The 27,158-nt window shown below is 39.0% G+C and overlaps 1 protein-coding gene across 3 annotated transcripts in view; it reads right to left on the bottom strand.

Annotated features, from left to right (window-relative positions):
- chd2 (chromodomain helicase DNA binding protein 2) overlaps nt 1–27,158 on the bottom strand; it is a 68,536-nt gene that overhangs the window by 1,125 nt on the left and 40,253 nt on the right. For all 3 annotated transcript variants that reach the window (XM_061925046.2, XM_061925047.2, XM_061925045.2), the window contains 15 exons: nt 24,477–24,572; nt 22,424–22,597; nt 22,168–22,337; nt 22,040–22,081; nt 18,921–19,060; nt 18,697–18,835; nt 15,344–15,494; nt 15,142–15,264; nt 14,936–15,055; nt 12,920–13,060; nt 10,575–10,691; nt 10,313–10,491; nt 8,702–8,801; nt 8,437–8,620; nt 3,540–3,786 (listed from right to left, as the gene is read on the bottom strand). In XM_061925046.2, coding sequence (XP_061781030.2) covers nt 3,540–3,786; nt 8,437–8,620; nt 8,702–8,801; nt 10,313–10,491; nt 10,575–10,691; nt 12,920–13,060; nt 14,936–15,055; nt 15,142–15,264; nt 15,344–15,494; nt 18,697–18,835; nt 18,921–19,060; nt 22,040–22,081; nt 22,168–22,337; nt 22,424–22,597; nt 24,477–24,572 — 2,123 coding nt within the window. The remainder of the gene's footprint in view (nt 1–3,539; nt 3,787–8,436; nt 8,621–8,701; nt 8,802–10,312; nt 10,492–10,574; nt 10,692–12,919; nt 13,061–14,935; nt 15,056–15,141; nt 15,265–15,343; nt 15,495–18,696; nt 18,836–18,920; nt 19,061–22,039; nt 22,082–22,167; nt 22,338–22,423; nt 22,598–24,476; nt 24,573–27,158) is intronic.

Here is a 27,158-nt window from a genome sequence, read left to right as displayed (position 1 = left end):
TGTGGCGGAAAGGGCGGGGGCACGGGTGTCAATATGACGTCATTGTATAATTTGCATAAACAGCTATGACAAATTTTTTATACTTGTATATAAAGACACATCTACCTTCAATTCCAGAGCAATTCCCGCGGCTAATTTTTGGATTTTTCTTCGCTGACGGCCATGAAGCATATAGTTTTCATTAAACACATACAAAGACACTTAAATGGTGTGTTGTTTGTGCTAGGGCGCCATCTTTTGGACGAGTTCGCTCACTGCAGGTGCAGCCGGGTGCATGCCTACAAGCATTTCCTGCTGTTTAAAGCTTTGAACCGGAAGTAGAGGAGCCGTTCAGTTCTCTCGCCGTCCATTGAGTTTCTATGTAACTGAATTTATTGCGTTTGAATTCTGTGAACAAATGTTTTTTACATCAAAATATGCTGACAATTTAATTGGAAAAATATTCTATGTTTTAAAATTCAGTGTAAAAAAATGTGTTAAAAAATTCAGTGCTGAAAAAGTCTGTAGAAAAATTTGCTCCTTCAAAAAGCAAGACTCACTTCCGGTAAAATAAGGCTAAAGCAATCGATCCTGTCTAAGAACCAGCCAATGAAGTGTCAAGTTTGAAGTCATGTGACAAAGGTCTTGCAAAACAGCATAAAAAATGCAGTTAACTGGGCTACCTGGGCATTATACAACATAATGATCACCTCAATGCAGCCCGCTCAATGTTTTCAAACTATAGAAATGATTCCAATCGTTAAAATCTGTACTTATTTTATGTGACATATGAGTTAATACGTGTCATGATATGCAGTTAAACTGGCTGTGATATACAAACCCTGTTTCCATATGAGTTGGGAAATTGTGTTAGATGTAAATATAAATGGAATAAAATGATTTGCAAATCATTTTCAACCCATATTCAGTTGAATATGCTACAAAGACAACATGTTTGATGTTCAAACTGATTAAAAAATTTTTTTTTTTTGCAAATAATCATTAACTTTAGAATTTGATGCCAGCAACACGTGACAAAGAAGTTGGGAAAGGTGGCAATAAATACTGATAAAGTTGAGGAATGCTCATCAAACACTTATTTGGAACAGGTGGGTGCCATAATTGGGTATAAAAACAGCTTCCCAAAAAATGCTCAGTCTTTCACAAGAAAGGATGGGGCGAGGTACACCCCTTTGTCCACAACTGCGTCAGCAAATAGTCAAACAGTTTAAGAACAACGTTTCTCAAAGTGCAATTGCAAGAAATTTAGGGATTTCAACATCTACGGTCCATAATATCATCAAAAGGTTCAGAGAATCTGGAGAAATCACTCCACGTAAGCGACATGGCCGGAAACCAACATTGAATGACCGTGACCTTCGATCCCCCAGACGGCACTGTATCAAAAACAGACATCAATATCTAAAGGATATCACCACATGGGCTCAGGAACACTTCAGAAAACCACTGTCACTAAATACAGTTTGTCGCTACATCTGTAAGTGCAAGTTAAAGCTCTACTATGCAAAGCAAAAGCCATTTATCAACAACATCCAGAAACGCCGCCGGCTTCTCTAGGCCCGAGATCATCTAAGATGGACTCATGCAAAGTGGAAAAGTGTTCTGTGGTCTGACGAGTCCACATTTCAAATTGTTTTTGGAAATATTCGACATTGTGTCATCCGGACCAAAGGGGAAGCAAACCATCCAGACTGTTATCAACGCAAAGTTCAAAAGCCAGCATCTGTGATGGTATGAGGGTGCATTAGTGCCCAAGGCATGGGTAACTTACATATATGTGAAGGCACCATTAATGCTGAAAGGTACATACAGGTTTTGGAACAACATATGTTGCCATCTAAGCGCCGTCTTTTTTATGGACGCCCCTGCTTATTTCAGCAAGACAATGCCAAGCCACATTCAGCACGTGTTACAACAGCGTGGCTTCGTAAAAAAAGAGTGCGGGTACTTTCCTGGCTCGCCTGCAGTCCAGACCTGTCTCCCATCAAAAATGTGTGGCGCATTATGAAGCGTAAAATACGACAGCGGAGACCCCGGACTGTTGAACGACTGAAGCTCTACATAAAACAAGAATGGGAAAGAATTCCACTTTCAAAGCTTCAACAATTAGTTTCCTCAGTTCCCAATCGTTTATTGGGTGTTGTTAAAAGGAAAGGTCATGTAACACAGTGGTGAACATGCCCTTTCCCAACTACTTTGGCACGTGTTGCAGCCATGAAATTCTAAGTTAACTATTATTTGCAAAAAAGATATAAAGTTTATGAGTTTGAACATCAAATATCTTGTCTTTGTAGTGCATTCAACTGAGTATGGGTTGAGAAGTATTTGCAAATCATTGTATTCCGTTTATATTTACATCTAACACAATTTCCCAACTCATATGGAAACGGGGTTTGTACAATGTGACCAGCAGATAATGCTGGATAATGATGCTTGATGTAATATCGCTGCAAAACAGTGATATTATATCGAATCAGTGGTTGTTTTTTTACCCTTTGCGTTTATGTTTCACCGTGTTTGTTGCATCTTTGTTGCTCTTGCTCGATTATAAAAGATATCGCTCAAGAAGGCGGTCTGCAGTAGAGGAACTTTTAGAAACACTGCATTTGTAATAAGAAATTGTAATCACAAGTATTAAATGTATGGAAATGTTTGCAAAATTGGAACACAAGTTCCCTAATAAAGGAGCTGGTCTGATCTCTCTGTGATTAGGTTCGCTGCAGTCAGCAAAATTTTAAAACTGTCTGAATTACTTTATTTACTAGAAATAAATCTATTACCAATTATTGAAGTTTACGAATCAATTTTATAATCGTCCATGTCTGATTATTTCCCCCACTTCTACATAACAATTAACAATGCCAGAAAAACAACAAAAAGACAATGCAGTTAGAAAAAGCTTAAATGTTGATACTAATAACTGGGGGTGTCCGATATGATATTGATATCGGATATCGATCTGATACATACAAAATACCAAGTATGGGATTAGCGCAAGATTGACATACATAATTAGTGTCCATAATTGAACAATATTGCAGTTTAAAACACAACATTTGTCAGTAAGTATCAAATAATATTAAATAAATTAAAGTCTCCAAGGCAGCAGCATATTACTATTGTAACAAACGTGTCCGCATCACTGCACTTACTACATCATCAGTTAAATAAATTAGTGACCACTAGGTGTTGCCAAAAAAACAATTATCACTCCATTTCAACTTAAAGACAGTATAAGTCCATTCTGTACAGTTAACAATAATTACGTAAATGTTTTTCATACCTAGCATTGTTCTCTGTTTGACTTATGTACCATTTGTGCTGATATCGGATACAATACAAAGCTGACACAAAGACCTGTCTTTAAGTATCATTTCTGTTTTCAGCATTTTTTACAGATTAAAAAAATATCAAATTGGCCCCCGCATGCTTTGCCTTTTCAGTACGCGGCCCTTGGTAGAAGACGTTTGGACACCACTACTACAGACTATAAGGTTTGATGTTCACAGCGCAGCATAATGTGCCGTGTTTCAAGTCACCTGTCATAGTACGGCCGGTGGGTCCTGTGGTCGCGGTCGTTGTTATACTGGTCATACGGCCTCTTGCGGGGGGAGCTGTTGTTACGGTAACCGCCCGAGCTGCGATACGAGTCCCCGTGAGAGTGCCGGTCGCCGTAGTGGTCCTTGTAGCGGTGGCCGTCGTACGGATGGTGGCGCTCCCCCTGCCACGACGGGTTGCTGTTGCCGGGGTGATTGTATTTGCGCTCCCTCTGCCAGTCTCCTCGGTCTGTAGAGTGGAGCACATTTTTACTCCAAATCAAAGTTATTCACGCATTGGTCATATTTGAAGTCTGTTGAGCTCAATACAAATACAGGAAACTTGGTCTGGTACTGTAAAAACCTGGTTAAAATATTGTGTACCATGGGTTAAGTATCACAATAGTATTGCATTTATGTCTAGTATCATAACACTCTCATGGTCAAGTATCCAAAACAAATTCCAAACCCTTAAGAATCATAATTTTCATTGTAAACATATTATTGATTGATTGATTGATTGACTGAGAGGTTTATTGACATCTTAAATAATTGAATCCATATAATGCTTTAAAAAGGCAAATGGATGGCACAAAAAGCCAAAAGGCTTGTTTCCATTGTGGCCCATTAAATATTCATCACATTTGATACATTCAATAATAAAAGATGTATAACCTGTAACATGTATATAAAAAATTACGTTTTTTTTTTTTTATAAATTATGTACATGTACACTGTATACATGTCAGGTGATTTGAAAAACATTATATACAATAAATTGGGGGGGGGGTTATATATACACTATGTACATGACACTATGAACTATTTGGAATTGATTTGTGCTGTCTTTAAGTTGAAGTGGCGTGGTAATTGGTATTTTGGCGGCACCTACCCACAATAATTCCTTAATTTAAGATGCAGGAAGTTGAATGATGCAGACACATTTTTTACTGGATACTTTCAAATACGCTTCTGCTTTGGAGACTTTGTATGTGTAAGTAATATGCAACTACCGTATTTTTCGGACTATAAGTCGCAGTTTTTTTTCAAAGTTTGGCCGGGGGTGCGACTTATACTCATGAGCGACTTATGTGTGAAATTATTAACACATTACCGTTAAATATCAAATAATATTATTTAGCTCAATCATGTAAGAGACTAGACCAGGGGTCGGCAACCTTTACCAGTCAAAGAGCCATTTTGACCAGTTTCACAAATTAAAGAAAACAATGGGAGCCACAAAAATCTTTTGAAATTTAAAATGAAATAACACTGCATACAAAGTTTCTTTTTTGCTTTGTGCTATGTATTAACCAAGGGTCTCAGACACGCGGCCCACACCTTAATATGTAAATTAAATGTTAGTGTGGCCCGCGAGTTTTATATGAATGGCGCTTGACAGCGTCATACTTGTCAACCCTCCCGATTTCTCCGACAGACTAAGAATTTCAGGGCAACTATTCTCTCGAACGTGCTGTGATGGTACATCATTTAGCGGCCACTACAACCAGTGTGCCGGCCCAGCCACACGTTGTATGGGGTTTCTGCTTGCTCACGTAAGTGACAGCAAGGCATACTTGGTCAACAACCACACAGGTAACACTGACAGTGGCGGTATAAAAAACTTTAACACTCTTACTAATAATGCGCAACACTGTGAACCCACATCAAACAAGAATGACAAACACATTTCGGGAGAACATCTGCACCGTAACATAACAGAACAAATACCCAGATTCCCATGCAGCCCTAACTCTTCCGGGCTACCTTATACACCCCCGCTACCAAACCCCGCCCACCTCAACCGACGCACGGAGGGAGGGGGTTGATGTGTGGGGGAGCAGGGTTGGGGTGGGGGCGGGGATTGGTGGTAGCAGGGGTGCATAATGTAGCCCGGAAGAGTCAGGGCTGCATGGGATTCTGGGTATTTGTTCTGTTGTGTTTATGTTGTGTTAAGGTGCAGATGTTCTCCCAAAATGTGTTTGTCATTCTTGTTTGGTTTTGCTTCAAAGTGTGGCGCATTATTAGTAAGAGTGTTAAAGTTGTTTTATATGGCCACCGTCAGTGTAACCTGTGTGGCTGTTGACCAAGTATGCCTTGCTGTCACTTGCATGTGCAAGCAAAAGATGCATACAACAAAAGGCTGGGCTGGCACGCTGTATGTACAGATTGTAAAGGGTGCTAAATGCTGTACCATCATGGCACGCCCTTATTATTATTGCTAGGGTGAAAATTGGAGAATATTAATCTCGGGAGTTTTCTGCGAGAGGCACCGAAATCCGGAAATCTCCCGGGAAAATCGGGAGGGTCGGCAAGTATGCAGCTGAGCTGCATCAGAGTGATCAAAGAGCCGCGGGTTGCCGACCCCTGGACTAGACGTATAAGATTTCATGGGATTTAGCGATTAGGAGTGACAGATTGTTTGGTAAACATATAGCATGTTCTATATGTTATAGTTATTTGAATGACTCTTACCATAATATGTTACGTTAACATACCAGGCACGTTCTCAGTTGGTTATTTATGCCTCATATAACGTACACTTATTCAGCCTGTTGTTCACTATTCTTTATTTTCTAAATTGCCTTTCAAATGTCTATTCTTGGTGTTGGGTTTTATCAAGTAAATTTCCCCAAAAGATGCGACTTATACTCCAGTGCGACTTATATATGTTTTTTTCCTTTTTTATTATGCATTTTCGGCCGGTGGGACTTATACTCCGGAGCGACTTATAGTCCGAAAAATACGGTAGTATTGCGTACCCTGGTTTAGTATTTCTTTACCTGTTCTTGTGACACAAACCTGTTCTAGTATCTCAATGTTATCGTAAATCATAGTCAAGTATCCCAAACCCTCAAGAATTGTAATTATGACGTAAACCCTGATCTAGGTACTGCTGCAGTAGCGTAAGCTCCAGTCTAGTATCACACACTTTGGTCTAGTATTTAAAAATCTCTTGTGTAATATCAGAAACCCTCGTCTAGTATTGCAATAGTATTGTACTGATCCAATCCAATATCCTAAAACCTGGTCTGGTATCATCAATTAGGGATGCACAATATTTTTTTCCCAAGTCGATACTGATACAGATACCAATCCTTTATTGATATGTAATGTTTATTAAATTTGGATTTAGTATGTGCACAAATGTCTTTGAAGCAGCAGGCGTCTTCGTAGGCTTTCAAAACACTGTCGCAGTGATACTGGCATTTCAGGTGGCTGATAAAGATTGATGTGTTGAAGTACGATGTTTTTCCCTCCCAGTGGAATGTTCGCAGAAATTTGGTGCAAATCGCGAGTGAAAGGTCTTCCTATAAAACACAGATGAAGTCCTACACGGTCGACACCATGTTTGTTTACAGCGCTCGCTGGAGAAAAGTGGCGCTTGATTTGACTACAGCACAGCAACAATAATCTCGCCTCATTGGAGCGTGTTTTTTCCCGATACTGGTTTTCGGATTTATCGTTGTGACGTCATAATTCCTCATAACCACCCGTGCACCCTCGGGATATAACGATAAACGGTATTAATGACAACCGCAGTAAAACTCCCGACGGTTAGTATTACCGTTTTAAATCAAAATCATAGAAAAATCGTGATTGATAACTGCACTTCGATAAACTCAGACTGACTGGCGCCAGCACGCTAGCTTGAATGCTAACATGAAAATAAGACACAATAACGTCTTTCTCCATTAAGAAAAGACATAACCTAAACTAAATTTATATAAACACATTCCTGTCTGAGCAACTAAGTTATTCATTTGTGCACATTGAACCTACAAGCTGTGCTTTCTTAGAACAGAGTGATCGATATGTATTTGTATACTGTTTTGGGGTGCGTTCAATGACCACTGAACAGTGTAGGACCCCACAACACCCGCCAGAATTAATAAATGATTATAATCAACTTTATTTGTTACACACTTTTCATTTAAATAAATCTTAAAGTGCTACAGTAGAAATAAATATTTAAAACAATAAAAGCTTAGCCACTAAAACGGATACAATATTAAGACTAAAACACTATCAGAGAAGTATAACAAACACAAAACGAGCAAAATAGTGTCTATTTATTTCAGTTATTAAAAAAAAAAAAAATTGGTCAAAAGATTTCTTTGTGTATAAGTACTTATGAGCACATTCAACAATAACGCCATAATAATGATAACCTTTAATTATTTTGGTCACAATAACTAAGATATGAAATTTTCATATTGTTACATCCCTAGTGTACCCCTAATTGCAATAGCATGGAAAACGCTAGTTTACAGTAGTATCATGAACTTAGGTCAAGTATTGCAATATTATTGTACATTCTGGTCTATCAGTACTCTAAATTCTGATCTAGCATCACACATTGTCACTAGTCTCACTAGTAGTAGTTAGGGCTGTGAATCTTTGGGCATCACACGTTTCGATTCGATTCTAGGGGTTAACGATTTGATTCAGAATTCGATTGTCAATTCAAAATCAAGTATTTTAATAACATTGAATGCCAGTTCTATGATTAACGACATTTCTCCAAAAAGTAGACAAACAGCTCTGATACCTGTTTATGTTACTTAAAAGAAAACTGGTATTGTTTAATAAAATGATTCCCAAACATTTAACAAGGTCAAATACAAAAAAGGCAACAATTATCCCAATTATCTGTACAGCAAATCATCCATATCAACAATATGATTTGCCTGAGTACCTGGACATGACAGATTAAAAAAAATAACTACCGTAAATAAAAAAATTAAAAAATATAAAAATCTATTTTTAAATGTTTTTAATTGATTAACTATCATTACAAATGAGAATCGTGATTCATTCGAAAATCTTTTTTTTTTTTACACCTCTAGTAGTAGTCTTTGTTCAGGAAAATAAATAAAATGTAAATATTTCCACGTACCGTCGTTGCCAAAGTGGCGTTTGTTGCCCATGTTGTAAGGGTCTCTGTGGTGCCCGTGTGGACCTGACTTTGCCGAGTGGGACGACGCTGACTGCGGTCCCGAGGAATCCCGACTGGAACTGGAGGCTTCGGGCCGGAAAGCTTTAACTCTGCCTGCGGGGTCGTCCTTCTTCTTCAGCTCCTTCTGGAAAAGTCCATCAAAAAGTTGAAGGTCTGCGCCATCAAGCAGTTCCAACACTGAGTGCTACATTCGTCAGCCACTTGCCTCATCATCATGTGATCGTTTCTTCTGGGCCATTTTGTAAAGCTTGTGGAGCTTCCTGGCGCCAAACTCGGTGAATTTGGACACAAAAATCCAGAGGTTTCTGTGGAAAACAGGACAAAATGTTGGGCTCTCGATTTAAGAACCCCTCTCTCTACTTGCAAACGTTTCGATTTAGGTACTGAGACAAATATGCCTTTGTGTGCAGACCATGTCACTGTGTACCGTATTTTTCGGACTATAAGTCGCAGTTTTTTCCATAGTTTGGCCAGGGGTGCGACTTATACTCAGGAGCGACTTATGTGTGAAATTATTAACACATTACCGTAAAATATCAAATAATATTATTTAGCTCATTCACGTAAGAGACTAGACGTATAAGATTTCATGGGATTTAGCGATTAGGAGTGACAGATTGTTTGGTAAACGTATAGCATGTTCTATATGTTATAGTTATTTGAATGACTCTTACCATAATATGTTACGTTAACATACCAGGCACGTTCTCAGTTGGTTATTTATGCCTCATATAACATTCAGCCTGTTGTTCACTATTCTATATTTATTTTAAATTGCCTTTCAAATGTCCATTCTTGGTGTTGGGTTTTATCAAATAAATGTTCCCAAAAAATGCGACTTATACTCACTCCAGTGCGACTTATATATGTTTTTTTTCCTTCTTTATTATGCATTTTCGGCAGGTGCGACTTATACTCCAAAAAATACGGTACTTCATTCATTCTGTGTCACGCCTGCAGGCAAAAAGCAGGGCGCATAATTTTTGGGGTGGCGCAGCCTTCCATGTCACATGCCGCGTTGTACACTACTCGTCACTTCTCAGCGCTTCATCAGGTGTGCCTTTTCTGTGTTTATTCGCCTTTTGACAAGTTTTGTCCATTTTACTAACTCAATATGAGTCCCAAAAGAAGGAAAGAATCGCTGTGTAGTTTAAAAAAAAAATAAAAAATAAAAAAAGAACCGCCAAAGCAGACGTCGTACCACAGCAAGTTTTAACTGTGATTATACCAGACTTTTCCCGAGAAATACAGCGAGGGAGACGAGCTACCGCTCGTTCAGCGGGGCGTTTTTCAAGCGCGCGCACACTCCCCTCCCCCCGATCGCTCCCTTATCCCTCAGTCTGCTTCTTTTTTCATCAGCACCTCCTTTGACCATGTGAATGTCTGGATTTTACTTTTCTAAATGTTTTTATTGTAGCAATATGTTTGTTAAAGTTAAGGATTTTTGTGATTTCTGATCGTTTGTAAGGGCACCAAAGGGACTTCTGTATGTGAGTGTGTGTTGGCAGAGTAGCGCATACAAAGGACAGTTCAGTTTGTTGTTGTTAATAAAGAGATAGTTAATTCATCACCTCCTTGTTATGTTTTTTTGATATACAGTACTGTATAGCACTTTATATTGTGTTCAAAGTGTACAAAGCCTCACTAAAATATTTACTTTTTTTGCGGCTGGAACCCATTATTTTGTATTTACATTTTTATTATGCAGAAATTTGCTTCAATATACACATTTTCCGTTTTGCCAATTAAGTTCGTAAAATTGAGGTTCCATAGTATTAAATGTAATATATTGAAAAATTACATGGAATCATCGTACCGTCGCCATATCTTGACGTGTTCGGGGTCGTTGTAGGCTTTAAGGCACTCTGTGATTCGGTCTCCAATCTTCAGCAGGCATGTGCGTGTGTGCTGGAGCTGCTCCTGGTCCGACAAGCCCTCATCTGGTTTATCCAGCTGCTTCAAGGCCTTCTTCACGGGCCGCATGCGCTCCTTACACTACAAATGACGACAGATATACGACTGACTTATTCAAAAAAAAAAAAGAAACGCATCAAACTTGTGTTGCGCAACAAACTCACAATACTAAAAGTCTCTTGGTCGAGTTCATCGTCCTCCTTTCCTTCGATGGGAACGGGCTCAGAGCCGGCGGTGATGTGGACTGGCCCTTGGGTTTTCCTCCCTTTGGCTCCTTTAGCCTGGACAATGCACAACAAATCAATATGTAAGAAAAAGACTACAATGTGCAGTTCTACTGAAACTTACAAGAAAAATGCCTGTTATGTACAGAAAACAAATTAAAGTATTTGTATATTTACAAGCTAAATGTAATTGATAGAGAGTAATATATACAAATATGCAAACTAAATTATAGTACAGTGGAACCTCAATTTACAAACCCCTCTTTTTGTGAACTTTGATTTACAAACTTTTATCACTTAAAAGTTAAAAATAAATTAATAATTAAAAAAAAAACTCCCTCTATGAAAATGTAAAAATAGAGATGAAGGCATCATGTAATGACAAAAAGCTGACAAGTTGATATTATTAAAGAATTTAAAAAATATATATTTGTCTTTAGATATATGGATAACGTTTATATATAGCCTTTTTATTAGACATTACAAATGACATGATGGTATTAAGTTCACACCCCAACACTGCTCTACATAATCAGTAATCATGATTTCAATATTGATAACAATAATCTTAATTATTACTTTGGCCATAATTGGCAGCCCCAGATCTCATACATGAACACTATTTTTATCTATATGGACAAAAAGTGCAGTTACGTCTTATGGCCATCAGATGCCATCTTTCAAAATTCTTACATTGTTTTTTTGGGGGGGGTTTTATCCCTTGTGTCTATAAAGTGCTATCTTGCACAGTTTTCAGATTTATTTTAGTATATATTTTTTTCTGCCATATTACTTTGTTTATAATGGTTTTGTTGCTTTCATATGCACATTCAATTTCTACCGTATTTTTCGGAGTATAAGTCGCACCGGAGTATAAGTCGCACCTGCCGAAAATGCATAATAAAGAAGGAAAAAACATATATAAGTCGCACTGGAGCCCGGCCAAACTATGAAAAAAACTGCGACTTATAGTCCGAAAAATACGGTAATTGAGGTTGATGAAAATCATTTTGAATGTGTTGTGTTTTTTTTAAATAAAACTTGGTTAAAAGATTTCAGTATAAATATTTTTTCAGAATTTTGAGCACATTTTAAAAATACCGTGATAATAATGATAACCGTGATAATTTTATTAAATAAATTCCTAAAATGCCGTAGAAAAAGGTAAAAGGTAAAAGCAAAACACACAATATGGCTGATCGAATGCTAAAAATATTATAACAGACCAACCTCAAAAAATGTAATGGAATTTTACAGCCTTTTCGCTGAATAAAATAATGCACATGAAAATAAATGAAGTGGGATTTGTAATATTAACAATGAACAATAAAACAGTGAATATTAAGCAAATATGATCGTCTCTCCTCTTTACTTCCTGGACGACCGTCTCGGGATCGATCTTTTACAATAAAGCAAAATGCAACAAACACGGCGAAACATGAACGCAAAAGACAAAAAAACACCCACAGATCCATGTAATAATAATCCATATGATATCACTTTTCTTCAGAATAGAACTTTGTTGTAGAAATCTGCTTCCATGTTCCTCCCTGATACGTCTCAGGCTGGCTGCACTGAACAAACCCCGTCCACTCTGCTTCTTGCCTCGTCTGCTTGCAGCTGCTGTGACGTAGATTATCGTAGTAACCCGTATATCACTCAAAAGCGTAGATTCCAAACATTGGAATACTCTCTATAGTTCAAGACTACGATAATTTGAAAAATGCACTGCACATCATATTAGCGGTTCCAGTTTTGATGGTAAAAGGTTTAAAAACCCCAATCTACTTGTTGAAATTCTTGTTAAAAGCTACATACTTTCTGCTGTAACGCGCATCCATCCACACGAATTAAAATGTATTAAGCACTTATTTCTTGTGTCTGTTCAAGCTAGCTTAGAGGCTGGTTTAGCGATTAGCACGCATTCTTGTCTGCTCCTGTTTGTTCTTACTCTGTATTTGGCCACCTCCTCCGGTCCTACAGTGATTATAATACTTGTAAGAAATGTATTTTTTTTGCTACAAAGGAGGTGATGATAATTAATTTACAAGAGCGGCAAAACCCTGTGTTTGGACGTACACAGCTAGCTGCTCGCTGCCTCTGTCAGCCGGCTAAACAAAAGTAAAGGATCAACCAGCGGGGATCATTTTTGTGATCTGCATTGAAAGGGGCCCCAATCGGCATTGGGCGATCACTTACTTTTTCATTGAAATCGACCGATAGTGATCCTACTTACAGCTCTTGTATACAACAGCAGGTGTTGTGTTTCATTAAGGGTGAATTACCTTTTCTTTTCTTGCCTTGTTCACCTTCTTTTCCTTCTCGCCTTCCTTCTCCTTCTTGGGGGTTCCCTGTTTTTCTTTATTCTCCTTGTTGTCCTTCTTCTTTTGTCTTTTCTTGGCAGGTGACTTCTCTGCTCCTTCCTCCTGAAAAAACAAACAATATACAATATTTACCGGTAGTTGTGTGTCGCCTTAACTGGCTTTCAGGGCATTGAATCGATTGCACTGGACTGTTCAGGTGGTCTTCGAAGACATTCTTCATCATTTGAGCAGACTTTATTTATGATTATCTAAGTCATAGATGTCAAACTAAAGGCCCGGGGGCCAGATCTGGCCAGTCCCGTCATTTTATATGACCCGCAAATGCCTGGAAAAAATATGCGTCAATAAAGTACCTTATATTTTCTTACTTAAATCATTAACTTTTTCCATTTTGACAAAAAAAATATGTACTGCAGGAAATTATACACCTTTTAAACTTTAATAGGATCCGGTATGGTATGATATCAATGTATTTTGAATATGCATACATTTACTTGTGATACATTTATACAAGTTGAAAGTTATAATTTCTCTTAACTAAATTGGCCCTAGTGTGTGAATGTGAGTGTGAATGTTGTCTGTCTATCTGTGTTGGCCCTGTGATGAGGTGGCGACTTGTCCAGGGTGTACCCCGCCCTCCGCCTGATTGTAGCTGAGATAGGCTCCAGCGCCCCCCGCGACCCCGAAGGGAATAAGCGGTAGAAAATGGATGGATGGATGGATGGATGTTCGAAAAGTAGTAGGAAGAAGCAAGGCTTATTTAATTCTACCCTTTTCCACTTCATATCAATTTCTAACAGATATGTTCACTTCATGTTGTCATCTTGTAACAGTTTACATTCTGTAGTAAATTCCAAATACAGAAATTATCTTTATAAGTCTTCAAATCAATTCTGATTCTCATGAGATGAATTATATACAATTTCCAATGCAGTTCAATATATTAATCAATATTTTTCTTCTTTATACTTAGAAAACGCGTAGTATGAACAACCTCTTGAACTGAGTCGTATTAGTACATTCTTTGTTTAGTCCATTCCATAATTTAATTTCACATACTGATATGCTAAAACTCTTAAGTGTGGTACATGCATACAGATGTTTTATGTAAGATTTTCCTCTAAGGTTATATGTCTCCTATTTTTGTTGAGTATTGCAACAAATATTATATTGTCATACTTTCATTTTTTTTGTCAAAATAAAAGTCAATACCTAAATATCCACATGTTTTATGATTTCAGTGCAAGTTATCTATCAAATTGTGCACTGTAAAAATGATAATAGATTTTACGGTAAAATTTACATATAATTTTAAAGTAGATTGAAATAACTACCACTTTTTTTACTGAGCTGCCAGTTTTTTACCGTAAAATCTATGGCTGTTGTTTTATGGTGTATTACTGTAAATGGAAAAATGGTGCCACATTTTTAAATGGTAGAAAATTGGCGGCTCAGTGGCCAGAATAAAAATTACAAAAAAAACAGTGGTACTGTTTTTCCATTTACACAAATATGTTGTAAAAACCACCATAAATTTTACAGTACAATTCCCGGAGACTAAGCATTCTTTTTTTTTTATTCGTAAAAAAATAATGGTACTCTTTTTCAATTTACTACAATATGTTGAAAAAAAACCCTACATTTTACAGTAAAATTCTGATGACTGAGTTGCCAGTTTCATACTGTAAAATCAACAGATTTTTTTCTACACAGTATGTACATTTTTTTTATATATAAAAATCTAATTCATAGGCAAATTCATATTTTTTTCGCTGCTACAGGCGGCTCTTTGATGGCAGCCATAACTGCAATGTGGCCTTCAATGAAAACGAGTTTGACATCCCTGATCTGGATGTTAAGGACACCTCTAGCCTGTCTACTTGATTCAATGCCCTGAGAGTACAATGACTTGGATGAATGAGACTTGTTTGTCCATAACAAATTCCAAAAGACGTATAAAAAGGGAGAATATCGAACCTTGAGCTCGCCCTCTTCTGACGGATTGTCGGACAAGCGTGGAGATGAGATGTCATTACCCTGCTCATCCTTGACGACCTTCTCCTTTTTTACCCGGGGCTTCCTTTTCTTCACTTTGACCTTACAAGGGAAAGAGGCTAGATAAGTGTGGATGGAAATGTGACGCGAGCTGTGCTGATGAACTCCACATGTTGACTTCAGCACACCTCATCTCCTGTTTTCGACAGATCTCCACTGTCTTGCTCCTTTTTCAGCAGCTTGAGAAGATACTCTGCTCGAGCTTGCAGCTGCTTGGCCTGAGGCTTCTTGCCAGGATCATCTGGAAGAATCTGTGCAGATATAACACAAGTCATTCTCCATCCACAACGATGACAGCAGTAAGAATACGCTTTCATATATGATATTTGCCTTTTCGCCCAGCTTGAGGTCAGGATCGGTCTTAAGCAGATCCCAGTTGCTGAACCCGTGTTCATATATTCCCAGTAAGAGCTGAATGTCGTCTTCCACATTCCATTCTACATCGAAGTGTGCTACCTTGACTCTGCATGTAAGCGTAAACCTGTTGACAATCAAAACAAAGTCAGCTGTGACGCACAAGATCTTCCTAAATATTTTTAAGTAGAGATCGACTAATTATCGTTATTTGGCATTTTGACGTACACCTGTCAATTTTTTTCTTTAAAACTACAAGAGAACTACATCAGCAGATACAATATATAAACATATGATACCAGTATTTAGTAGGGGTGTGGGAAAAAATAGATTCAAATTTGAATCGTGATTCTCACGTTGTGCGATTCAGAATCGATTCTCATTTTTAAAAAATCAATTTTTTAATTTTTATTTATTTATTTTATTTTATTTTTTATTAATCAATCCAACAAAACAATACACAGCAATACCATATCAATGCAATCCAATTCCAAAACCAAACCTGACCCAGCAACACTCAGAACTGCAATAAACAGAGCAATTGAAAGGAGACACAAACACGACATAGAACAAACCAAAAGTAGTGAAACAAAAATTAATATTATCAACAACAGTATCAATATTAGTTACAATTTCAACATAGCAGTGATTAAAAATCCCTCATTGACATTTATATATATAAAAAAAAAAGAACAATAGTGTCACAGTGGCTTACACTTGCTTCGCATCTCATAAGCTTGACAACACACTGTGTCCAATATGTTCACAAAGATAAAAAAAAAAGTCATATTTTTGGTTCATTTAATAGTTAAAACAAATTTACATTATTGCAATCAGTTGATAAAACATTGTCCTTTACAATTATAAAAGCTTTTTACAAAAATCTACTACTCTGCTTGCATGTCAGCAGACTGGGGTAGATCCTGCTGAAATCCTAAGTATTGAATGAATAGAGAATCGTTTTGAATCGGGAAAAAAAATCGTTTTTGAATCGAGAATTGTGTTCAATTGAAAAAAAAATCAATTTTGAATTGAATCGTGACCCCAAGAATCGATATTGAATCGAATCGTGGGACACCCAAAGATTCACAGCCCTAGTATTTAGTATTTAAATATTTTTATGAAGTAGATGGTAATAACATCTGCTCAAGCACCAATACGCTTGCTCTGCATGAGAAAAGTATTTTAATTTAATTTAAAGGGTAACTGCACTTTTTTTGCAAATATGCCTATAATTCACAATCATTATGAAATACATGACGATGGATGGATTTTTTTAAATGCATTCTAAATATTAAATGAACGTAAATAAAAGTCCACGTACAGCAGACAAACTACTTATAGCGCACCGTGCTGTCTTCCAGTGTCCCTATGTTTACATCATCGAGTGGTCTGTTGTTTCCTCGCTTCCTGTAAGTTTATTCTTGATCATAAATCATGCATTTCACCTGGACAAAAGAAGTCTGAGTAGGTTTTCCGACAAGTTGGTACACTTTAGGACCCGAAAATGGCCAGAACGACACAAGACGCTTGGTTCCCTCCACCCCCCATCCCGTTTCTTCGTAAGGATTATGAGATATTCTTCATCTAAATGGGAATATATGAACATCCCTGCAGTTGACATCCTAATGACAGCAGACATTGTACAGTAAGTGATGTTTTATTATGTTTGTTGGCTCTCTTCAAGTCTGCAGTGAGTACCGGTAGTAATCAGTGATGAAAAAAAAAAAGCAAACGTGATAGGTTTTTGAAATAAATGCCCCATGTGTGCGTAAAATGAGCCAAATACATACAAACTAAATGTTATAATAAATTTGCCAGCTACTACATTACATATATACTTACATCATGTATATAAAACTTCGATGGAGGTATTTGCATGTTTTTAAGGGCTTTATGGGCAGAATTGAGCAGCTCTCAATGCCTCCATGGCGAAGTTGGTAGAGTGGCCGTGCCAGCAATCGGAGTGTTGCTGGTTACTGGGGTTCAATCCCCACCTTCTACCATCCTAGTCACGTCCGTTGTGTCCTTGGGCAAGACACTTCACCCTTGCTCCTGATGGCTGCTGGTTAGCGCCTTGCATGGCAGCTCCCGCCATCAGTGTGTGAATGTGTGTGTGAATGGGTGAATGTGGTAATACTGTTAAAGCGCTTTGAGTACCTTGAAGGTAGAAAAGCGCTATACAAGTATAACCCATTTATCATTTATTTATTTATCCATTGTAAGGGGACTTTTGTTTGCATTTATTTAATATTTAGAATGCAAAAAAAACAAAAAAACATCATCGTGATGCTTTTCATAATGATTGTGATCAACAGGCAAAATTCCAAACAAGTGCAGTTCCCCTATAAGAATAAAAAATACTGTCATTGTCATACATTCTCCCCAAATATGTTTCGATATCTGACAGGAATTTATTTGAGTTCTTGTGAGAATTCTTCGCTGGTCTGCTCAGCTGTTTTTACTGCGCCGCTCGCTGGTCTCATCTGCTTACATGTCAAAACGTTACACTTTTGCCAGGATATCCCGTTTTTCTGGCCCCTTTTTGTTTGTTTTTTGCTACTGCAGCGATTGAGTACCTCGACAAGCCTCCGTCCGCAACACTCACAGCTCATTAAAGCAGCGTGCAGAGCTTCATGTTCCGTGATCGACAGAAATGGATGGACATTAAGATGACAGAAGAGATATATGTCATAAATCCAAACTTTGCGTAAATAACAAATAGGAGATTTACGCTGTACTGTAAGTAAATAAGAACAGGCAGCAAGCTCAAACCTTCTCAAAATTTCTGTAACATCCAGGAAGAAATTATGCCAGCCAGCTTGAAAAATGTCTCAACTATAAGTTACGTAAAGGAGCACAAAATTTATTTTATTTAAATGTTTACAATAAGGAAACCTTAATCAAATCCATTAACTTTTATAAAATGTTATTAAATTGAGTAATTGCAAAGTTGAACTATCATATTTTTACCAGTTTTCCCAGCAGATTTTTCTATATTTTAAAATGAAAATATTGATGCTCCTGTTACACCAGAGCATTAGGCACACGTGATAAAGGTGTTTGTGAAATCCCCTGATGTTTTTGGTGCTAAATTAAACACAACATTAGCGGTGCACAAAACATTATGTCGCTACTGGTCCGACATTTTGTAATATTAAAAAATGTAAAAAACTTAAAACCTTGTGCAGCAGTTTACTGACGTATACCATTTATGTTTAGCCAACTTTTATTGAAAATAAATGTCGACCTGCTTGACTGCTAATATTCGGTATCGGCCCTGAAAAAAACACATCGACCGGTCTCTGGTTTTGAGTGTGTTTGCTTACTTATTTCTTTCATCCGGATTGGGTGGCACCGCTTTGTGTAAGGGCTCAAACTCCTCCTCGTGCTGTATGATGGATTTGGCGTTGACCTGCACCCCTGAAATTTTGATGTTGATTCCTCGTCGTTTCCCGGGACCTTTAGCTGGAATCGCAGCATTTTCAGGTGTCAAAATCTTACTCATTTTTGAGCATAAACATGATGGAGTACACAAGTCCCAACACTTTACCTTCAACTGGGTTCTCTTTAAGGTTTTCCTCATGTTCTTGCACTGCGGCCACACAGCTGGTGTGAATGAGCTCGCCAAGTCTCTTCAGGTCTGCTATCGACTTGTCCACCAGCTCAGAGTCGCGTGCAATGGCTTCTAACCTGGAGACAACATAAATATCATATATGTTGTATTATAACATGCATTTGACATTACCAGCCGTCTACCGCATGCAGCAATTAAACATTGTATAGAGCAAACTATTGGCTGATGGCGGACCAACTACAGATGGTTCTCTGTCCTGACAGCTGATTGCTCAGCCACATGGAGCCTACTCGTTTATTAACGTTAACATTTGTATCCATTGTAATTACTACAATGTCGTCCAAACATTCTGCGCCATCTCGGGTTTCTGACACAAAATCCAAGCCCCAAAGGAAGCCGCTTATCATTAGAGGATAAGCGAACCTCCTTATTGCTATGCTAAAAGTGTTATCGTTTTAAATAAAGATTATCGTAAAACTGTGATTGATATACTCACAGACCGGTGATATTGCTCATTTAGCAAGCAAGCTAGCGCTCATTGATAGTTACCGTATTTTTCGGAGTATAAGTCGCTCCGGAGACGCACTGGAGTATAAGTCGCATTTTTGGGGAAATTTATTTGATAAAACCCAACACCAAGAATAGACATTTGAAAGGCAATTTAAAATAAATAAAGAATAGTGAACAACAGGCTGAATAAGTGTACGTTATATGAGGCATAAATAACCAACTGAGAACGTGCCTGGTATGTTAACATAACATATTATGGTAAGAGTCATTCAAATAACTATAACATATAGAACATGCTATACGTTTACCAAACAATCTGTCACTCCTAATAGCTAAATCCAATTAAATCTTATACGTCTAGTTTCTTACGTGAATGAGCTAAATAATATTGTTTGATATTTCACGGTAATGTGTTAATAATTTCACACATAAGTCGCTCCTGAGTATAAGTCGCACCCCCGGCCAAACTATGAAAAAAACTGCGACTTATAGTCCGAAAAATACGGTAATGCTAACTTGAAATACAAGACAAATTAACATCTTTCCCCATTACAAACATCATAAACCACAAACTAAACTTATATACACATTGTTGTCTGAGCAACTAAGATATTCAATTGTGCACATTGAGCCTGAAAGCTGTGCTATTTTGAACAAAGTGATCACTCTATACACATAGGACTATGACACGGAGAAACGCTCTAAAACCTTTACAAATAAAAACTGAAGAAATGAAAAATATTTTAACACTTAAATAACAATATTATGGCTCTTTAGAAGCCAGAACAATATTTAATGTTTTTACTTCCAAGAAATGTATATTGTGTGTCTGTTTTTTTAACATTAACCTGAATGTTTGCTCAAAAAGAAACAAGGTTACTTTTTGAGCAAATTAAATAACACCGTGATAATAAGAATAATAGTGATAGAATTGAATTGAATTGAATTATATTTATATAGCACTTTTCTCTAGTGACTCAAAGCGCTCTACATAGTGAAACCCAATATCTAAGTTACATTTAAACCAGTGTGGGTGGCACTGGGAGCAGGTGAGTAAAGTGTCTTGCCCAAGGACACAACAGCAGTAACTAGGATTGCGGAAGCGGGAATCGAACCTGGAACCCTCAAGTTGCTGGCACGTCCACTCTACCAACCGAGCTATGCCTCTCCACAAATAGAAAATTGTTATATCGTTACATCCCTATCAACATGCAGCTAATTTTAGTGCCATCATTCGTGGGTATTTATATTTGTATTACGGTACATAAGTGTAGGAACGGCTAGTGAATCCAGTACTTTTTGGCACCGACCAAATCCCGCCAGTCCTACCAGGCAGTGAGTCACGTAAAATCCAACAGTGCCATGTTTCAGGACCTAGGCTGCTCGGGACGTCACGCACTTCGGCTCTTAGCACATTGGCACTTGGCGATCACTCAAGCAACACTGAGAGCGACTCAGCCAAACTACCTCTTGGTAATGTTGCATTTTACATTACAACGTAAGTTAAATAAGGCTCCACTTTTCCAAAAAAGCTAGCTTGATGCTAATATACATTGGCTTTGCTATTGAAATGCCACTGATTAGCATTAGCAATTTTACATGGCAATTTCAACACCTCCAAATTTGTTAAAGAAAACTACAACTAAGACGCACGTTACAATCAAACAGCTAGTGAGTAATAAGTACAACGCTTAGAGTATTAACACTTTTTAGGGTGCAACAAAAGACTAGATTTAGCAAAGGCTGAACTGACTAGCCAACAACACCCTAAACTATACACTACTGCGATCTAACGTCCAGGAATTGCAACTGTAATTGCAGCTTAATGTCATACAAATGAGACTCAGAAATGTGATAGTAAAACAAGATATCACAACTGGACAGCAGTTATGATAATCAGCTCATTTTTAAATGTTGCAATAAAAAAATACACTTTTTTGATCAAAAACACTCAATATCAATTAAAGTACCGAAAATTGGTACTGTTGAGTACTGGTATCGATTCCCTGGTAACAGAATTCGGTATTGTATTGTTTCAAATGTGAACAGTACCCATAGGAGTGTATAAAGTGTTTGATAACATAGCAAGTGTTAGAGTATATGTGAAACGTTAATAACAGTGTGTGGAGGGTTTTTAAAGACCTAAAATGTGTACAATGTGCATATAAAACAAAACATAAAGTGACTCTGATTCAAAATTAATCTACCACAATGGTAAGGAACGTATATATACGGTAGTCGGATGGTTTAGTTTTTTTCTTTTGGGTCTACAGATGCTTTTATTGCGTTGAAAAACATTAATTACCGATAATGTGCTAGATGTCAAGTAATATAAAAAAATTACAAACATTCAGGTTCATGTTGAAATGTTTTCCAACTTTTGCAAGCAAATGCTTCGCACTCTTTTAATTCCACAGTAAACCTCAACTTTACAGATGTCATACCTGCTCTGCAGGTAGTGTGTTATGTCATAAAGACACACTACTATTAGAAGTTACAGTTACAGTCATCTCGTGACACCATTTACAGCAAAAAGCAGGTATATATTTGAAGCATGGCAATTATTTTTCAACCAGCGCTCTTACCTTTCAAGTGGAGCTGCAAACTTCTTGTATGCCTTAATGAACCTGGAGGATGATCAAGAACATGACAGGTTTTAAGTGAAATCAACAAAGAATTGTTGAAGTACAGCAAAATCTAAACAATATTTTACTTGCGGATCTCTGCATCGTTAAAACCCTCCACATTATTTTTGCGGGCACGCGGCCTGCCTCTCTTCTTTGGCTTCTTATCTTCGTCACTGTCGTCAGTCTCGCTTTCAGAGCCCGAGGAGTGCTGCTTCAGTTTGGCACCAGCATCGCTGTCGCTGTCATTGGCCTGAGCCTATTACAGCAAACAGGTCACAGTTGAAACAATCCAAGTGATCGGTCTTTGTAAAAGTACAGATTAGGTATGTTCCTGTAACCTACCCGCTTGTTTGAACTTCTGCTTCTGGGCAGCGTGAAAAGATCCATTTCGCGCTGCTTCTCCTCCTCCTCTATTTTGCGTCGCTGCTCCTCAGGAATGATGTCATCCCATTCCCGACCCGGTTTGTCCTCAAAGTCAGTGGGAACACTTTCTTCTATGCTAGAAAAATTGGCCACCTAAATAATACATGATGTTTAATAGTAAGGGTGTCTTGATCCGATAATTGATATTAGATATCCGTCCATTATCAGCAAAAAGACAATTATTGGATTGTATTGGCTTGCATCTAAACTCCCTGATACAAGCAGTACTGCAGCACTTTTACTTGTGCAAAGATGGACAGCCAGTTAACATCTAAATGTCCTCCAACAAGCACACAAGGTTGGTCTTTTCTTTACAAAAGGTAAACATGGTAGGCTATGGGCTACTAGAAGCTAGCAGCTACACAACATATTGCACAAGCTAAACATACCATAAATTCCGGACTATAAGCCGCTAGTTTGTTCTTACACTCTGAAACTTGTGGCTTATAAGACAATGTGACTAATTGAAGGATTTTTCTTTGCTGATGGCCATAAAAAAATTAAAATATAAAAAACAAGCATATACAATGAGGTGTTTAATTGTTTGTGCTATGGCGCCATCTTCTGGACGAGTTTGCTTACTGCAGGTTCTGCAGTATCCTTCCATTTACCGGTAGTCCTTTTTAATTGTTTTAACCGGAGTGCCATTCAGTCTTCTAGCCGTCCATAGAGTCTACTCGAATGGATTCTTCATTTATCACTCCACGCAAAGTTTATAAGTTTTACAATATAACCAAAACTGCTTATACTTAGTAAACGGTCCCATGTAGGATGTCTGTAAGAATGTTTTAATGCATATTTGTAAGTGCTATTGTAATGTAATGACGCTGGCGTCGTTAGCAATAACTAATATGTTAACAAAAGTGTCTGTGTTAGGATTATTAACTTACAACAGCAATCTTTTTGTATTGTTTCAGTTTCACAAATTTCGCAGTAAATTCACCAAAACGTCACCATGGAATTACTGAGTCTGTTTAGCTGGTTAGAGAGATAACTTCCACAGCTAGCGAGTCCATGAAGATGACTTCTGTTTTGTTTGATCATTCGTTTTACTGCCGTGTTACAGGCACCGTTTGTAAACAATAATGTAGGTAAATAAACATTTACAGAATCTTTCTGTGTAAATAACCCAACGTATATACCGTATTTTTCGGAGTATAAGTCGCACCGGCGTATAAGTCGCACCTGCCGAAAATGCATAATAAAAAAGGAAAAAAACATATATAAGTCGCACTGGAGCCCGGCCAAACTATGAAAAAAACTGCGACTTATAGTCCGAAAAATACGGTATCTGCGGCTTACAGTCTGGTGCAGCTAATATATGGGAAAATATTGTTTGCTCTAAAATTTAGTGGGTGCGGCTAATATGCTAGTGCGCTCTAATTGTCCATTTAAAAAATGGTACCGTAATTAGTATCCTTAACTGAACAATATTGCACTTTAAATTATGACATATGTCAATATAAATAATAATTATAGTTGCATATTACTAAACACATATAATAGAAAGTATCCAGTAACAAACACGTCCTTTTATTCAACTTATTGCGTCATGAGCATAATTTAATGAATTATCGTGGCCACTAAGTGTCGCCAAAGAACCAATTACCATTTCACTTTAACTTAAAGACAGCATAAGTCCCTTCCAGACAGTTGTTATAAATAGGTTCGTGTTTCTCATAGCTCCCATTGTTCTGAGTAATTTCACTTGATTGAGTCCCTTATGTATGTATGTATGTATGTATGACCTTTGTTGGTATCATACCGGATCAATATCGGTATCAGAAAATACTCAAGGCTCCAATAATGGTGTTGTTTAGGAAGTGAAAAATTTGTATCGGTACACCCATATTTAATAGAATATTAAGGCAGCTGGGATAGTCTCCAGCACCCCCCGCGACCACGATAGGGACAAGCTGTAGATATTGGATGGATAAATGACACAATGTAAAAGATAATGTGTAAGTGGCACCTTAAACTGAGAGAGAAGTTCATCAGTGGCATTTCCAGGTCCCTGGTCACTTTCCCTTGTTTCAGCCAACCTCAAAATCTCATCGATGTCCATCTCCTGCAGAAAGGACAAATGTCTGCTTTAAAAAGTGGAAAGTTTGCCCCTCCAAGGTTTTATTATAGAAGAAAACCAACAACAGAGTAACAAACTAACACAGCGACATAGTTTAAAATTTAGCCAAATGGTTGTTTCCATCAGAGGCTCATTGTGAAAACTATTTAAATACTAAAACATGGTCTAAGACAAACCAGTCCTGTCGTGTGTAACTTGCACACTTAGCCTGATCCATTAAGATTCAAATACTACATGCTAAACAGCGTGTGCAAACTATATAATTGTGTGTACTACAAGTGAGTGTGTTGCGTGTGATCTACCAATACTGCATGTACAGTTGAAAAGTGGTGCAGACCGCCTTATTTAGATGAGTTTTTTTGCGTGTACTGCTAGCCTTATGTGCTTTCCACATTCATGTTGTGCTCTGAACTAGCAGTACACATCTATAATCTGTACCACCTTTTCTGCACTATAGAAGCGGAATGTTTAGAATTTTTAGTATTTTAAGTATTAATGTCCTGACGCACTGCAGGGAGTCGGTCGACCATCACAACTGCAGCGCATTAATGCGTCTGGAAAAATACAAACGCAAGAAAAGGCAAACTGAAATAAAATGTTTCCCCCATATAGGAGATATATCACACTAATATATTTCCAAAAAGACATCCATCCATCTTGTTCCGCTTATCCGAGGTCGGGTCGCGGGGGCAGCAGCCTAAGCAGGGAAGCCCAGACTTCCCTCTCCCCAGCCACTTCGTCCAGCTCTTCCTGTGGGACCCCGAGGCGTTCCCAGGCCAGCCGGGAGACATAGTCTTCCCAACGTGTCCTGGGTCTTCCCCACGGCCTCCTACCGGTCGGACGTGCCCTAAACACCTCCCTAGGGAGGCGTTCGGGTGGCATCCTGACCAGATGCCCGAACCACCTCATCTGGCTCCTCTCGATGTGGAGGAGCAGCGGCTTTACTTTGAGCTCCTCCCGGATGGCAGAGCTTCTCACCCTATCTCTAAGGGAGAGCCCCGCCACCCGGCGGAGGAAACTCATTTCGGCCGCTTGTACCCGTGATCTTGTCCTTTCGGTCATAACCCAAAGCTCATGACCATAGGTGAGGATGGGAACGTAGATCGACCGGTAAATTGAGAGCTTTGCCTTCCGGCTCAGCTCCTTCTTCACCACAACGGATCGATACAGCGTCCGCATTACTGAAGACGCCGCACCGATCCGCCTGTCGATCTCACGATCCACTCTTCCCCCACTCGTGAACAAGACTCCGAGGTACTTGAACTCCTCCACTTGGGGCAAAATCTCCTCCCCGGAGATGGCACTCCACCCTTTTCCGGGCGAGAACCATGGACTGGGACTTGGAGGTGCTGATTCTCATCCCAGTTGCTTCACACTCGGCTGCGAACCGATCCAGTGAGAGCTGAAGATCCTGGCCAGATGAAGCCATCAGGACCACATCATCTGCAAAAAGCAGAGACCTAATCCTGCAGCCACCAAACCAGATCCCCTCAACGCCTTGACTGCGCCTAGTAATTCTGTCCATAAAAGTTATGAACAGAATCGGTGACAAAGGGCAGCCTTGGCGGAGTCCAACCCTCACTGGAAACGTGTCCGACTTACTGCCGGCAATGCGGACCAAGCTCTGGCACTGAGCATACAGGGAGCGGACTGCCACAATCAGACAGTCCGATACCCCATACTCTCTGAGCACTCCCCACAGGACTTCCCGAGGGACACGGTCGAGTGCCTTCTCCAAGTCCACAAAACACATGAAGACTGGTTGGGCAAACTCCCATGCACCCTCAAGGATCCTGCCGAGAGTATAGAGCTGGTCCACAGTTCCACGACCAGGACGAAAACCACACTGTTCCTCCTGAATCCGAGGTTCGACTATCCGGCGTAGCCTCCTCTCCAGTACACCTGAATAGACCTTACCAGGAAGGCTGAGGAGTGTGATCCCACGATAGTTAGAACACACCCTCCGGTTCCCCTTCTTAAAGAGAGGAACCACCACCCCGGTCTGCCAATCCAGAGGCACCGCCCCCGATGTCCACGCGATGCTGCAGAGTCTTGTCAACCAAGACAGCCCCACAGCATCCAGAGCCTTAAGGAACTCCGGGCGGATCTCATCTACACCGAGGAGCTTTTTAACTACCTCAGCAACCTCAGCCCCAGAAATAGGAGAGCCCACCACAGACTCCCCAGGCACTGCTTCCTCATAGGAAGACGTGTTGGTGGGATTGAGGAGGTCTTCGAAGTATTCCCTCCACCGATCCACAAAATCCGCAGTCGAGGTCAGCAGAACACCATCCTCGCCATACACGGCGTTGATAGTGCACTGCTTCCCCTTCCTGAGGCGGCGGCTGGTGGTCCAGAATTGCTTCGAAGCCGTCCGGAAGTCGTTTTCCATGGCTTCCCCGAACTCCTCCCATGTCCGAGTTTTTGCCTCTGCGACCGCTGAAGCCGCACACCGCCTGGCCTGTCGGTACCTGTGCGCTGCCTCAGGAGTCCTATGAGCCAAAAGAACCCGATAGGACTCCTTCTTCAGCTTGACGACATCCCTCACCGCCGGTGTCCACCAACGGGTTC

The sequence above is a fragment of the Nerophis lumbriciformis genome, linkage group LG29 (genome assembly GCF_033978685.3).
Source record: "Nerophis lumbriciformis linkage group LG29, RoL_Nlum_v2.1, whole genome shotgun sequence".
NCBI classification, from domain to species: domain Eukaryota; kingdom Metazoa; phylum Chordata; class Actinopteri; order Syngnathiformes; family Syngnathidae; genus Nerophis; species Nerophis lumbriciformis.
The sequence above is the reverse complement of the archived record's forward strand: the minus strand, read 5'-3'. Positions and strand labels throughout refer to the sequence as shown.